This window comes from Penicillium oxalicum, chromosome I (genome assembly GCF_001723175.1).
Source record: "Penicillium oxalicum strain HP7-1 chromosome I, whole genome shotgun sequence".
Taxonomy (NCBI): Eukaryota; Fungi; Ascomycota; class Eurotiomycetes; order Eurotiales; family Aspergillaceae; genus Penicillium; species Penicillium oxalicum.
The window spans coordinates 1,197,625-1,213,605 of NC_064650.1; the positions used below are offsets into that span (position 1 = coordinate 1,197,625).

The following is a 15,981-nucleotide window of genomic DNA, read 5'->3' on the forward strand; positions in this document are numbered from 1 at the left end:
GTGCATGCGAGCCCTGATTCGACCAAGGCTTTTCATAAACGCCAATATAATATATGCAACTCGCACATGAACATTAAGAACTATCCACTCATTGCAAACCGGCTTTTGCCACTCTCCTTCTCTTGGCTCTTGAGCCTCTGTCCCTCGGAAGTCCGTGAACGCGAGAAGTCCAGAGGCTTGTACGCCAACCCGTGGCCTCCGGTCATTCGAATACGGTACTCCGTGCGAGACATTGTTCTGCCAAGACCGGTGGACTTGTCAGGTGCGTACGCGACCTCATAGGGATGTCGTGGGAACTGCGGGGGTGATGCGCTCTGTGCAATCGGGGTTGCCGAGGGGCTCGCGCTGTGACTGTAGGAGAAAGGGCGCTTGCTGCGCTGCTCCCAATACGCATGATAAGCGTTATAGTCCGCCAAGCTCTGTGGTGACATCTCATCGAAAATTTTGGGCCCAGTTCGTAACTGCTCAGCGACAATGCGAGCAGAATTGAGCAGCAATTCGTCTTCATCAATCTCACGTTGACGCTTCTTAGAAAGTTCCAGCTCCGGATCAACGGACGGTTTTGACTCAAGAAGTCGCTTTGTCTTTTCGAGGCAGGGCAGGGTCGGGAGAGCTTTGATGGATGATTCGGCCAATGAAAATTTTTTCGTAGCAGACTCTTGCTCGTCGGGGCTCGCTGACTTGGACGCTTTTCGTCGTTCCTCGCGTAAGGTGTCAGCGAGTGCTTGCTCCTCCAAAACGCGCTTGCGCTTGCGCTTGTCTTCCTTGCGCAGAGCCTTCTCCTCGGCGCGCTTCATGATACGTTTGAACAACGCAACCTCCTCTTCTTTGGTTTGGGGCGGACGCCACTGACTGCCTTCAGAAGAAATGGATGATTGAGCAGATGCGAGTGAAACTGCTGAATGGTCCAGCTGAGAGACTGTGAGAGCGGGCTCTTGCGGCACTGCCATCCGAGAAGCATTTTCTGCTGCCTTCATGTGGAACATGTTCGGGTTGGGTGACAGATCTGAGTCCTTCGCGTGGCCAGCCGAGACCGTAGTAGAAACTGTACTGCTGGGTGGAAATAGGGGTTTCTGCATCTGCGACGAAACGAAAGTGGAGGCCTCTGCGGAAGGTCCAAAAAGCGTTGGCACCTTCTTAGGCTTAGACGCTTTATCAAGTCCTGGCTCGGAGACAAGTGCCGAAGACTTCGAGGACTCCTCTGGTGTCTCTTTGGTACTCTGTGAGCTTGAAATTTCAAATATAGATGTTTGGGCGACCTGCTCGGGGAAAGATGGCTTGGTGGACTCCGCGGGAGCAGATACATTGCTCGGTACGACGCCTTTGGGTGCAAACAGATGTGACGGATTGATTGGTGCGACGCCGCCTGACGATGGCTGGGGTGAAGGTACTGTCGACGGGAAAACCGGAGTACCATTCAATAACGGCGAGGGTCCGGGCTGGGATTGAGAGGTTGATGTCTGGGTAGACTCTGAGATCACGCTATCTTCCGGTCCGACCGGATGGTCTTGTGATGTAGGCACGTTGAAGCCGTTGTTGGTGTTTGATGACAACAAAGGTTGCTTCGACGAGCTAAAGGAAGACAAGGAGGCGGCAAAGGGATTAGGCAAATTGCCTGCAGTGTTCTCTTTCGGGCTCGTCACATTTGTGCTGGGAAAAGAAAAGGGAATGGTGGCCTGGGAGGCAGCACTGGGCTGGAGCGCTTGGTCTGCCTTGGGCACCGAGGGTGGAGGAAATACTGTCTGACTGGCACCACTGCCAACCATTTCAGTCGGTTTGAAGAGAGATGTGGTGCTCGTTGATCCGCTCATATCAGCCATACCCGCTGGCTTGGGGAAACTGAACGGAGAGGAAGCAGAGAGCGTCTTGTCTTTTGCTGACGTGTCAATCGCTGGATTGGAAAAGCTAAACGGAGAAGGTGCAGGCTGTGTTCCATCTTTTGCGGATGTATTAATGGTTGGCGTCGAAAAATCGACGGATGGAGCGACGGGTGTACTCAGTGGTGATTTTGTTGTTTTTGTTGGAAATGCAAATGGCGAGGGAGCGGAGGCTTTTCTGGAATTCAGGGGATCTGTCGTGACCGCTTGAGAGATCCTCTCCGTACTGTTGCCAGAAAATGCAGAGGGAAATGGATTGGGAGCAGAAATGGCTGTGAGTTCTGTGTCACTTTCCAGCTTCAAAGAATCTGACGACGTAGCAATGGCTGCGGTCTGTGTTGTTTGCGAAGGCTTTCCGAAAGAGAATGGTGAGGTTGTGGAAGGTTCTTCGGCAGGGAATGGAACCACAGAGGCTGGCTTCAGCTGATTGCCGGTGCCGGTGCCAGAGAACATGCCTGAGAAAGGATTGGGGGCAGTAGATGGGCCAGATTGGCTCGTTGTCGTAGGTACTTGAGCGGGAGTTTCAAAGGCAAGTGACGGGGGCTGCTGCTGTTGGAACGGATTCGGGTTATCTTTCATAGGGAATGTTGAGGCTACAGCGTTGCCTCCAAAAGGTGAGGGAACGGATTGTGTAGCAGGAGCGGGGATAATGTCGTCCTTGTCGCCGAGAACCATTCTCTTCTCGCCAGAAACCTGGCTCTCTTCGGCGTTGGTTTGCATACGATCAGGAATCACAGACTTGTCGATCATGCCTATTGATGCGGCTTCCCGAACAGACATTCCAAGAATGACGGAAACCAAGTTTCGCCCCGCACGCTTCGATTCTACATACGTCTCAGAGAAAGCATGCTCGGAAGACGGCGAAAATCCTGGCAAGAGATATTAATTGAGAATGCAATAGCTACTGGCATCTCTCAAGAGAAACCAGAATAAATGCACAAGCAGCCGAACATGGGAGGCAAAGTTTCAAGGACTCACCAACTGAATCAACCGGGCGACTGCCCCAGTTCAGATACTTCTCTCCATTACTGTTTTCGGAGAATTGAAGGTCTTGCTCCTCGCAAAACTTGAGGGTCTGCTCGTCATCATCAAAGTAAAGCACTTTGGTCAACTGCTCTAGTGTCCATTCTTCGTTCTTGTGCTGTTGCGATACTGGAACCCGACAGTAAGCCTTCCAAATTGCACGGATGGTTGTCTGCCGAACATGGGTGAAGTAGATCTCAGCAACACAGGCCATTAGATATGAGACACTTCGGGAGTCGATGATATGAAAGAAGCGCGAGTAGAACCCTTGCGCAATTGCATTCGGCCGGCGCGAATCCAGTGTACCTTGATATTCCCACGTATTGCAGGCCGCTGCGTACAGCTCCAAGGCCACCTGGACACGAGGGGAGTTCAGCAGCGCCGCGGGCCACTTTTGCACCCGTGCTTCAAGGTCCGGTCGCTGGTCGTGTATGGAGAAAATGATATAGTAAGCCCGGAATTCTTCTTCGTTCGGAAAGAAAACGCGGCCACGATTATCGTCATAGTAGTACATTAACGAAAGCATGGTGTTGTTGAGCTGCTCGCGTTCCTGATGACGATCAAATTGTTCCTCGTTTGCAGGGCTTGAAAGGAGATGAAGCGAGAGAATGTGAAAGCGCGCGATTCTTTCCAGACAAAGGACAGCCACCTTGACGTCAGCTTCGTGGGTAACCTGCTGAACGGAGAAGTCGTTGCGGATTGAGCGCGTTCGATCCCAAACAAACTTATGAACGATTCCGAGAGGTTCGTTGCTACCCACAATGTATCGTATGAGATAATTGGTGGCTTGAAGCAGAGTTTTTGGCGTCCGGATATCTGAGGGAAGCTGCTCGTCGTAGCCAGCTGCGGAGCGACGGAATCGTTTTAACATCTTGCCTTCTACGTTCTGCATGGCATTTGTCGCCGGATCGAATTGCTGAGGGGGAACAAGCGTTAGCGACGCGGTTCTGGCCTCAATCAATAGCGGAGTGGTTCTGCATACCTTTTCGCTGCGGTCCACCATCTTCTGCACTATGCGTTCCACACGCTCAAATTCTGGACACATGCTCTCGCAGGTGCCTACGGGCCGAATGGCCTTTTTGAGAGAGGTGGGTTGATTTGGATCGGCCATAAGACCATCTTGGATGGCTTGTTGTCTTTGTTTGGCGCGGTCGAGTTTAAGCTGCAATGGGTATTAGACTCCGGGCATTCTCTAAATGTGAAAGCCTGCATTGCATGCAACGTCGGGAGGAAAAGGTGTCTGACCTGCTCATAGCGGTCTTGAAATGAACCGGAGACGGAAGCGATCTCGGGCTTCTTCTGGTTTGCGAGCGCTCCGTGGGCATGACCATTGGGTATTTGTTTCGAGGCGCGCTGCGCCGCGCTAGGATTGAAGACATTATCCGCGGCGGCAGCAGCAGCTAATGGCGATTCCTTGCGAGGTTGACGAAGACCGGATGTGGCATTCGAAAAGGGTGACGCGGTACGAGATTGTTTGGATTGATTCAATTGTGCGAACGGAGAGCTGGAGACTCCTGAACTCGCCGAGGATATTGTAGCTGAGCGTGCTATATGGGACGCGCCTCTGGCCGAGGTGCCCGCAGCACGACCACGAGTGTTCACGAGTCCAGTATTTGCTCTGCCACGGCCACCTCTCCCACGGGTTGCCGCCGATGATGATTTGTTTCCCCGATCGGTACTGCCTCCTCTCATCCCTCCGCGCACGCCTCCCCGGCCTCGTTGCGTTGCAGCATCCGCCATCGTTTCAATGTCGGGAGGTTGAGTGTCTAGCGAGAGGTCGTCCAGTCGGACATGCCGTGATTCTTCAGACTTTCATACAGACTAGATCCAGCTAGAGGACCCCTGGGTGAGCCGGGCGTTCTGATCGAAGAGGTGATGGAGGCGACAGCAGTGAATGGAGCGTACAAAGACAAAGGGCATCGCGGGAAGCTCGAAGCCTCTCGGTCACAACTGCTCCACTCGGGATTACCGCGCGCCTGGGTCAGGTGACTGCGGCAATCCACCATACGCTATTATCGATAAGGTCGGCCTATTGCCGATGGAACTTGATCCATGCAGCTGAGGCACCTGGCACATCGAATCCATTCCGTTCCATTATTCCTTTATTAACATCAATCATTCTGTTCTTTTCTCTTTTCCTTGATAGAAAAGACCGCACTATACCCCTCTTTAGTTCTCATAAAATGTATTCATTGTCAATTTGAATGACCTTGAAGAATATTTGCATTGCCACCCTCCAAGAGTCCTCCGTTTTCGCTCATTGAACCGTCAAATGCATGTTTATGACGATCCTATGGATTGTACACCCGTCAATAGCGACCAGAGAGCACCTGTTTCAAAAAGCAGCCGTGTGATTTGTACATAGAGTCATAGAGTGAAGATTCGAGTCTTTGATTATATAATCAGAATGTTTGAATTATGTCAAGTGAAGACTGTATAAAAGCAAGCCGAAACCTAATGACAGGAGAGGCCAAAAATGTATAAGTAACAAAAACCGGAAAGCGATCGAATTCCACCACTGGTCGCAATCCATGTCAACTCCAAACAATAGATGAATTTTGACAGATGAATTGCCACGCCAACCAAGAAAAAAAAATCTCTCACGCCCATAAAAAGTGAGGTCGTCTTCGTATTGACACGGGACCTCGATTTATTCACAGAGAAAGATAAACGCAAAAGATGAAGCAGACAGCACTGGCTGAAAAGACAAGAGAAGATAAGGGGATGATCAAATGAACAAAGAAACGAACAAGAAGAGTTGAAGACACAAAGAGCCAACCAACTTTGGGAGAAAAGAATAAAGGTCAAAAAGAGAAAAGCGTCAAAACAAACACCATTCCGAGGTTGATGTCAATCGCAATTGTTTGGTATCATCGCAAACGCCTTGTCGTAAATATCATTCTAGCCATACGCCCATTTTTCTAAATCAATGCATTGCTGGGGGTTCCGTGCTGACCAGGTCCTGCCCGGTGAGATGAGCAGGAACCTAGACAGGGTGGGACAGAGTCAGCTCATTTGGGTGACCGATGGAGCCATTGCGGAATGGAAGGACCCGCTGGCCGGAGGGGTCCATGAGAGACTGTGCGTGAGGAGAGGTCATGTCATGCATTTGCGAGGCCGAGAGCATAGGCATGCTGTTGTACTGCATGGCTGGATGGGGCATACTCTGCGTCACAGTGGGGGCGCTGTAGTCCACGGGACTGAAGAGAATCTGTCGGAAGCTCGGGGTCCAAGCATCAAATTTTTGATCCGGCGAGGAGGTGCCAAAGGGTTGAGAGGTGGGAAAGTCAAAGACTGAGACATCGTGGGGACTGATCATTTCTGCCGTGACGGGGGTATTCATCATCGATTGTGAGAAGGAATCTGTGTATTGAGGCGGGGTGGCGTAGTAGTGTCGGTCTGACTGGGACATGTCGTAGCTCATAGACTGAGCCCCGGAGAAGCCGGCTGAGAGAGTTCGTGATGGGCCCATGGACATGGTGTCGATGGGGGTGGTCATGGAGGCCGCGTGGTCGACACTTGAGCTAGGGGTGAGGAGGCCCTCGTCGATCGGCTCGGGAGCCTCGACAGTAATAACAGGAGCAGTGGCATCGTGAGTTTCTTCTTCCTCGTCACCCTTGGGGCTTGGGCCGCGGTTGGTGACATAGACGACCATGTTCTCATCTGTTCGTTGTCAGTGCCGTGAACTATGCTGATGTGAGCATGATTTGGCAATACATACCGACTTCACCGCGCTCAAAGCGCTCTTCCATCTTACGGACCCGCAGAATCTCGTAGATGATTTCAATGTGAGACGGGTGCTTTAGGCTGCGCTTTGTGTCTCCGGCGACCTCCTTGAGCTTGTCTGCGTTGGAATCTCTAATGTTGGCGCGAATGAGATAGATGAGCAGTTCGATGCGATCTGTTGCAATCACCATGTTTAGCGGAGGGGTTCTTTGGAGTTGAAATCGTCGAAGGCACTCACACTCTTTGCGGAGATGATCTGGCTCCTTGTGCATCACGCCCTCAGGCCACCAATCCGGCTTGGTCTTTTCAGGGTCGCCAGTGGTGCCAGGAGGAGATCCCGCTGGGGGCTTCCCTCCGTTGTAAGGGAATCGCACCTGCTTGCGGGGCTCGATGTGCTTGATGAAAGCCTTGGCGATCATCCGGCAGTTCAATTGCTGGAAGTGCTTCAGAGCGCTTTCGTAGTAGGCAGTGACCTTTTCCGTGTCACCGATTCGAAGGGGAGCCATCTCGTAGGAGCTACTGGTGGAGAGATCTTCGTTGTCGGAGACCGGGTCCGAGAGACGGCTTCCTTGACTCTGGGCGTTTGCACCACGGCGACGAACTCGGCGAGCTGACGAGGTTTTGATTGTGCCTAAAAGAAAAATGACATAATTAGCATTGGACATACATTCTTCAGGAGGTCAAAGAGATTGAACTCACGGCGAATGGGTTGACAGTGACCAATGCGCTCCCCAAGAATTTCTAGGAAGTTTTGCTTGACCTCAGGAGTAAAGAGTGTGGCGCCTTGCTCTTTGATAGAAGCGGATTCATCCACCTTGATCTTACCCTCGTTATCAAGATAGATCATGGCGTAATGAGCAAATGGTGGGCGAGAAGGAGCAGGAGGATACGCCGGGGTCATCATGGGCTTCAAAATGTCAGACTTCGGGAACTCTCAAAGCAGGACTCATTCTTGTCGCCAGTACTCACGGGAGCAACGTCCCATCCGGGAGGACCTTCATGCAATGCAGAAGCAGATCGCTTCATGGCACCATTTGTTGGGCTGAGCTTGTTGTAAACCATTTTGTCGAGACCGAAGACCACACAGCGATAGGGCAGAATCTAGCCTGGGATGGGAGGGTATATGCTAGATTTCACGCTGTCGCTATCGGCAGCTAAGCGCAGTTGTTCAAATTGTGAACTCGAAGCAGTACAAACTCGCTGCTTCTTTGCCTGGGCTATTGAAGAAGAGGAGGTCTTTCTTTATAACTCGCGGCGGCAGTGAAAAGGAACTATAGTTGAGCCACAGTCAGCCCGGAAATTCTTGCCTCGAGTTAAAAGCAACGAAATGCCCAGCCATCATCGATTGTTTGCCATCGGAACAACGGCCACAGATCCGCGCCAGGGCAAGGCCAAGCTTATTGCAAATAGGACGGCAATGGGAACCATGAGGGGAATCGAGAACAAAAGAGCGTACCGTAACGAATGATAAATGAGTGGAAACGCTGTTCACAGCCAGCAGAGGGATGCCGATGCGGAAGAGAAGCCGTTGGTTTCAGTGAACAAGGCTAATTCCGATGATGGACTGCGGCAAACGAAACTTCAGTCGACGTTGCTACAGCTGAATTGCAATTGGAACTCCAAGAGATCGAATAGTCGGGTTGTAAATAGAATGGCCGAGCCGATCACGAATGTTGGATGCACTAGAAGTCGAGTAGGAGTATGGACGACGAGCTTAGACCAAGTGGACCAGAGTGGGTTGGAATGGTAGACGAGATGTTGTGTGCAAAGATGACTATGTTTCCACTGAGTGTATGTGTGAATGAAGCTTGCTTTGTGATGCTTTCAAGAGCAAAGCAATAGAAAGGCAATGAGGTTTGAAATTCTTGACTTGTCAATCGCAAACTTTGAGGAGGGAGACGGTGATATTTCAACTTGCGCGCCATCGAGGGTGATCAGGGCAGATCTCGCGAATGCGCTTTTTTTTCTTATTTTATTTTTATGATCACACAGTCCATCTCCCGTCCTGTAAAAGGGTAATTCATTTATTCTTTAAAACAAAAGATCTGGAATCCACAAAGTACAAAACCACTTAATGAACAACACGCTCAAGTAAAGCCGCGCCACAGTTTGAAGCTAGGATGATCCCTGAGATGTCAGAGCAGCCGGGGGATCCCCGACAAGTGACAGAGGCTAGTATGTTGGGAACGGAAAAAATGAATTTTTATTTTCACAAGAAAAACGGAAAAAGAAATAAAGAAAACGGGCCAAAGTACCCAGGTCGAGATTCGGCAATGTCCAGTAAGATCCGTAATTGGGAATCTGGCCCGAAGAGGTTAGTTCCTGGAGCCTCTTGGCTACAGTGTTTTTTTTATTTCTATAATTTCTTTTTCTAATGGGGAAAGATTTCTTTTTCTCGTTTAAGTCATGTCGAGCCATAAACGCACGGCGAGACACGGTGGAGGCGGCCATGCAGCTGTGGTGGGCATCCCCAATCAGGCAGAGGGGCACTGACCTCATCGGCCAATAGTCTAGTGACAACCCCAGCAAAAGCAACCATGAGACTGGCGAAAGGGTACCAACGACGCCTGTGAACAAAGTCCTCATTTCCCGATTTGATACTGACCCCAGTTTAGTTGGCCTCACTATCTGTAGATCTCCATCACCTTTCCCACAACTCCGTAGCGTGCGGGAGTCACCCATGGGGACAAGAGTACATCTACACTTTCTGTTCCGTCTTCCAAATCTTTCGAATCGCGCAAGTGATGACGAGCGCACAGTACTTCTGTCCCTATTTTTGTCGAACCTGTGATTGTGTAGGAAGAAAAAGCAAGCCATAGAAGCCTTTCTCTGCCTTTCCCCAAGCATATCTACAATGAGTGGACTGAAGCTCTGGACGCAATGATCGGCTTCCTCTTGCTGAATCTGTCACTCCCATGGACTCTTCACGAAGATCGGAGACTTCTCCGCCCGAAGATTCAATCACTTGCATCATCTCCTGCTATGACGATGCGCTCCCCTTTTACGAAGGATCTGTCGTCCCAAGATAATGTAGTGAATCGTGACAGATCCCGAATGACCGCCAGACAAGACCAATGCCGAGTGTCCATCCACGTGTCAAGTAAATTACTCTGTTTGTCCCAGGCGGGGGTTGGGAAGTGACAAACATTTGCTAGTGTGCATTCTTTCCGTCGGCAACCCGAGGAACAGCTAGTCTGGCCTGGTCATGGGGGGAGGAAGCAGAAGAATTCCTCATCACGTCCAGTGGTGGGGAGATTGAAGTAGCATCAAATTCACCAGTTCAAGGGCACTCGAGGCCCCCGCCGGAACATTCTTGACGGGTGCCGGACAAAGCGGGATGAAGCGCGCGGGTCCCCGTCGTCTGCGCAAACCAGGGAATGATTTCTTTGTTTGTTAGCAATCCTTGTAGACCATCCTGCAACCCTGGTTGCTGTCGTTCATACTGGAGCCAAGTTATGATCTTATTTACTTCCAACAGATCCCGGCCCTGCCCGATGGTAACTTGGTCAGGACCTGCGTCGACAAAGTACGTCTTTGCGGGCAGATCGGGGCAACGAACCCTACCAGTCACTTTTTCAAAGATCGATGAACATGGATTTGCTGCGCAGAATCGTATCAAGAACTCCGATAGATTTTCTCTTGTCTCGAGAGTGTTCCAGCATTTATCGGGAGGAACCCGGATGACCTAGGTCATGGTACTTTGAGGTCCGTATCCAAGAGTCCTGGTCGAGTGTCCCAGGAGGGCTACGGGCTTAGTGTCCTTTTCGCGATTGGTTGGTGATGAAGTATTTGAGAATTGCCGAATTTGGTATTTTTTGGTGAGATTCCAATTTTTTTTTTCTCTTTTCTGGCTATCAGAATTACATAATGTTCGAGACCACCCGTGTGATTCTCCTGTCAGATCCAAGCCCCGCCTTCATAGGAAGATTGGCGGTCCCGAAAAGCCTTTCACAGCCGTGTGAACGAGATTGTCAATTGCACGAGATCGCCGAGAGAGAGAGAGAGAAAGAGTTTTTGGTAACAGTCTGCGTCAGCACTCAATTGAAGATTACAATATGATGATGGAAGAATTGCACTGGAGGCTTATTGAGTTCAGGAGAGGAGAAGGCCGTCTTGCCCTCTTTTGCCTTGTACCCAAATCTCCAGCAATCGAGTGGCTACGGTCATGGGTATCGTCCGAGCTTCGATCGCCCGGATCTGAGCGTCCAGTGATTCCGGGCGCTAGAGCGGCTGTAGGGGCCCCGGCCTCCAATGAGCGAGCGTAATTCCAAACGAGGCTGGCGAACTGACTCGAGTCCGGATCTCCTGGGAGGCGATGATTTGGGACCAACTTCCCAAGGTACCGTTAGAGCAAGACCCAACACCCTGGACCCGGGGATGTCAAAGGATCATCCGCAGTTAGGGCTTCCCGTGAGCCGTGAAGGGCCGCTGGTGAGGTTTGAGCCAAACAGGAATCGGCCAGTTGAGGTCATCTTTGATCTCAAATCGGCGGCGCTTCTTTACTCATTGGAGTGTATTCATCGCTTATTCTTTCAACGGACTGGACTTGTCAGTGGGCTGTGAAGAGTGGGCGAGAGAGAGAGAGTGTGTGTGTGCGTGTGCGTTTTGTGTCGAGGCCTGAGAAGGTTTCCGTCTGGACTCGTATTGGGGTTCCTGCGATCCCGCTGGCCTAAAAGGGGCCTTGCAGAGAGGGCAGAGGGCAAATGTACCACGGCATGTCCGTGTAGGGATTGTGCCTATGTATGCCAATCTACAAGATGCACATCTTCAGCTGCGGTATCAAGTCAGATCTCTTCATGGAATCGTGTTCTCTCTCAAGGCAGCCCCAGGGCCGCCGGGATAAAGTTCGCAGCTCGAGTCGAGACTTCTCGGAAATGGCGAGCGCCTGCGTCAATCCCCCCTCCCCCCCCCCCCCCCCCCCCTGAGATCAGACCGGGTCACATTGCCTTTGAAGCTGCCCATATCGGGATATTCATGCCTCCTTGAGGTGCGATCGAGATGAGCTTGATGATGAGAAACGAACAAAAGCACAGCTATGGGCCTCGGATCCACGGTCTGGCCACGTAATACGGATCAATGTGAATTTCTATCAGGGAAGATTTCGGTGTCATCTCGAAGCCACTTGCGAACCAATGGCTAATATTAAACGAATCGAGAGTCTGTGGTACTCCACAGTCCCGCACACTTCAGGGGGAAGAGAGATTAGGACGGGTTACGGGAAGGCTTCCCTGATGAAGATTTCAAAAGTACAGGCACCTGATTCCCCGCTTCTGTGTAGGCTCAAGCCCTAGTACTTGTACTTTGTCCCCCGATCCGGATAGGAATATCCTCTCTTTTTTTTTCTTCTCTTTGCTTTTTATTTTCCCACCGTCATCGATCAAGGTCCAAAGGGAGATGCCGCTTGCTCAATAACCCTCCCCAGGACCGAGCTCCACATGTCTGGTCACGTCTTGCTAGTATCGGCTAGCTCCGGTACTTTATTGTGCGGCCCGAGCAATCTTGCGCCTGACCTGAAAGGATCTGGATCGGATTGCCCTGTGTGAACGAACAGAGCATAGAAGTGCCCCGTTGTCTGAGCTTGTCTCTCCCATTATAGAACTGGCGAGTGTACCTCTTGATCATGGCAGCTGAATGCAGTATAGATGACGGTCTTTATGGACCGACAGAACAGAGCTTCACCAGCTTTTTTTTTTGTTTGTTTTTCTTTTTGATGAGCTTTGTCCCTGGCTCAATTGAATTCGAAATATTTCAGCTGAACGACGGTAAATCACTGTCATCAATGCTCGTCAATTCTAAGACTACAGTCACGATCAGGCGCTGGAAGAAAGCTTCACCAAACGCAAGTGGAAGTGTTCATCAATCTGTATTTAAGAGGATCTCCAGAGACTAGTAGGATACTCCACCATAGTACTCCCGGTGGAATGCATTCTCAAGGGGGTAGATGACCAGGGTCTGTCCAATCTAAAACGCCCGCCTAGGGACATTCGCATTGCCCCGAGCAGCGGTTCATTAGAGGGTGTTTTATCATCATGGTGGAATTGCGTCCAGCAAAAGAGCACTTGGTGGCTGTAGCCTAAGATAGTCGGCCAGCTGACTGACGGATGATCTTCACGAGGTTGTTTGATATTGGTCACCTTTGCCCGATCAAGGATATGTGTCTGCAGTAGTGGTGGTGGTATGAATCGCAAAGGACAAGCTTGATATCACCAAGCTGCAGGAACAATTTGTCAGGCCCCCACTGCACGCTGAGTAGTACAGGTCACTGACTGAACTATGGGCGCAGTGCAAAGGACTCGATCCGAGTACTTCTTTCATGCACCAAGACTCGGTCGCTCTTTTGACCGCTGGCCTTTTTTCTTTTCTCGTCAAAGCTGAGTGCCCTTTTGGCCATCCCGTGCATCATGGTAAAGCAAACCATTGCCTGAGTAGTTGGAGCCGAGATGGATTTTGGGGCCTCTGGAGCCGGGAGAGGTGCTTCCATCGACTGTAACATACTGCTGGCAGGCGTCAAAAAGTTCATGGAGTATTTGGCAATCAAGAGAAATCCATCACATAGGCAGTCGGGGACTCGGGCTACAACCATCAATTCTAACGATTGTTCAAAGGCAGAGGTATCGGCCTCTTGTCCCTTCATTCCGGGGTCCAGGCCAGTCTGACTTCCGTGTGGTCAAGATCTATTTTGACAGCCGTATGAACGGATCCTTGAAATGACCGGTTTGAGGGTGAAACTGGACTTGTGATGCGGGCAACGTCAGTTTCCCACCCCTGAATGTAATCTTGGACGTGAACAGGGAGCGTGAAAAGGGTACTGCAGCACTTCAACTGGTGATCTAGAGAGAGAATAATCAACCGGTGAACTCCCGGCCACTAAACCAACTACCAGGTCACTTGCAGACACTAATTCATCGTCCGCGAGTTCCTTTGGGAGGGGCAGGCCGTTTTGTTTAGACAAGGTGACATTCAAAGTGGCGGGTGTATCCACCAGGCTAAACCAAGTGGTTCTTCCCTGTCACCCCCGATTAGTCCGAGAAAAACATGATCTACACTATACTAATGCCATGAGTCGCATCAATAGCGCTCCCGGGTCGGAGGATTCTTTCTTGACTTGATTGGCAATGGCTGGACACCTCAGGCCTTGAGTTCCCCCCACACCCCCCCCCCCCATTTCTAGTTTGTAACGTTCCTTCAAGCGAACAAGGGAGCGCTACTCACGACAATAACGACAGGTGGACCTGTGGTGGGCTCTCTCTTTGCTGAGAGGGGGGTTTTTTTCTCCTATCCGATCCACGATACGTACGTGTAGTGAGTTACTATTGCAGTGCACTATTGCTCTTGTTCCAGTCTAGGTTTCTTACTCCTTCTACCCCATCTACTAGGCTAACTGACCACTGACCAAATCCCAGTGACACCACCACCACGCTCCCTGTAGACGACCCACGTCAACGGCCGCCGGGACCCCCAATCACTCCAGATCCATCATCCCCGTCCCGTCTGGCCCAGTCGCGCGACCGGATGTACGCGCTGGCAATTCGATCACCGCCCAGTCCATCCCGTTGGCAAATTGCTTTTTGCGGGTGACTGTCGAGTCTATTCGTTTCCAGGCTGCTTAAACTACTGCACCTCTTGCAGGCAGAGAGGATGCGCGAGCTGGTCCAACCTCGAGCCGGGACAAAATCTATGCACTTTCTCGATAGTCACTGAGATGATTGACATGGACAAAGGAAAATGATCTACACATTGTGAGAGACTTTGTCGGCCGAACCGAAGCCTGATCACTAGATAAGTAGCTAGGTAAGGTACGTTAGAGGTGATCCATGACCTATTTAAGTGAATGGGGTAAAGAGGAGATGCTTTTCTAGATTATATATTTGAGGTACATTTAATTCTGCGGTGGCAATCAAACGAAAGTCCAGATTTTGTTTTTTCCCCTGCTGTTAGGCAACTGCTAACGTATGTGGGTTTCCTTCTCAGAAAAGACTTTCTCTCGATGTCGGTAGGTCCGGGATGGGCAACGCAAAACATGCAGTATCCTCCTGTGAATGCATCACGCATCTCGCGTTCTTCATGCGGTCGTGGAAGAGATGCAGGCAGCTACTACCGAGGGATACTGGACTCGATGCATTTCCAAGAAAAGGAAAAAAAGTTTTCAATCAATAGAGCCAAGCCACACGTGGCTTAGCCACTTCTCGGAAAATGACCATGGATGTTGAGCAGTCTTCAGCTGAAATGTGCTTTTGATCGTGTAGGTTTTGCACCTATTGGTGTTCATATTGACAAGACAAGCCATGCAAGTTCATCTGGTAAGTACATATGATCGGGTAGCCTGACATATTGATACTTTTATCCCATCTGAATGGGCTACCTGAATCAAATCGCCACCGTAGCTTTGGCCTGATCACAGTACAGCAATACGCGGAGAAAGAAAGATTCTATTCAAATGCGTCATACTAGTCTTCCTTTTTCCCCTTTCCATAAAGCACGTACTACGGACTACGTGTGCTTAGTATTACCACTGGTAAAAGTGTCGAGTAGTGTGCATATGTACCAAGGACTCCGCCCAACACCGCACATCCGCCACTCTCGTTCCAGTGAGAGCTGACCGCCCATGCGTGCCGATCATTGGCCGAGCGGGTGCATGAGTCTCCGGGGATGATCCCTGAAACGTTTCAGCATGACATATATGCCATTCGCCAGGATGTAGGTCATTTTCTTTTCCCCGGCGATCTGGTGGACGTGACTATTCTTGGTCCCGGGGGCGGATTGTGGGTTTGATTTGAAGGCGTGTCAGTGTGGCTGGGGGCTAGAACGTATATTCACAGCGGAGTTGGGGAGGTCTGCATTGGCCAGTTGATGGGTGAGAGTAAATTCTAGGTCCAGCGGAAAGAGAGTCGCCGACGCAAGAGCATGCACACACACACAGAGAGAGAGAGAGAGAGAGAGAGAGAGAGAGCTGAGAAATATAGAAGATTTGTGTTGTGGGTGGGGTGGCTAGTTGGAAACTTGAGAAAAGGTGGTGAGGTCGGGTTCAAAGGACAATTAGTTGCACCACTCAGTACTTACCATGTAGTAATTCACCAAGTAAGAAAATAAGTACTAAGTAGCAATGGGTCCAGCTGAAAGGACTTTGCCTCTACGGCAAATCACTACTATAATGTGGCATCAGGAAAAATAATCTGCACAACCTCGTTCGGTTAATTGATGAGAGGACCTCGAGCTCAAACTCAAGCTCGCCCTCAACCCCACCATCACTGGATGGTCCTGATTTACTCGACTCGAAACTTACAACTCACTCCCGTCACCGCAAACTGCTCTGCCGCCCGGCGTGACCCCCTCCCTCTATTCCCAAAATGGAGTT

The 15,981-nt window shown here is 50.6% G+C and overlaps 4 protein-coding genes across 4 annotated transcripts; 1 reads left to right on the plus strand and 3 right to left on the minus strand.

The window, feature by feature from the left end:
* Positions 1-80: 80 nt before the first annotated feature.
* On the minus strand, positions 81-4,640 carry POX_a00409 (uncharacterized protein; the record flags this gene model as incomplete). The annotated part of the gene is made up of 4 exons (XM_050109351.1): positions 81-2,746; positions 2,856-3,816; positions 3,883-4,062; positions 4,146-4,640. 4 exons carry the CDS (start codon positions 4,638-4,640, stop codon positions 81-83), a joined length of 4,302 nt encoding a protein of 1,433 aa, XP_049973119.1.
* Positions 4,641-5,886: 1,246 nt separating this feature from the next.
* Positions 5,887-7,688, minus strand: POX_a00410 (uncharacterized protein; the record flags this gene model as incomplete). The annotated part of the gene is made up of 5 exons (XM_050109352.1): positions 5,887-6,563; positions 6,622-6,801; positions 6,865-7,257; positions 7,326-7,533; positions 7,596-7,688. 5 exons carry the CDS (start codon positions 7,686-7,688, stop codon positions 5,887-5,889), a joined length of 1,551 nt encoding a protein of 516 aa, XP_049973120.1.
* A 3,189-nt stretch (positions 7,689-10,877) lies between these two features.
* Positions 10,878-11,189, plus strand: POX_a00411 (uncharacterized protein; the record flags this gene model as incomplete). The annotated part of the gene is made up of 1 exon (XM_050109353.1): positions 10,878-11,189. One exon carries the CDS (start codon positions 10,878-10,880, stop codon positions 11,187-11,189), a length of 312 nt encoding a protein of 103 aa, XP_049973121.1.
* A 1,802-nt stretch (positions 11,190-12,991) lies between these two features.
* Positions 12,992-13,260, minus strand: POX_a00412 (uncharacterized protein; the record flags this gene model as incomplete). Its single annotated transcript, XM_050109354.1, has 2 exons — positions 12,992-13,047; positions 13,122-13,260. 2 exons carry the CDS (start codon positions 13,258-13,260, stop codon positions 12,992-12,994), a joined length of 195 nt encoding a protein of 64 aa, XP_049973122.1.
* Positions 13,261-15,981: the final 2,721 nt, after the last annotated feature.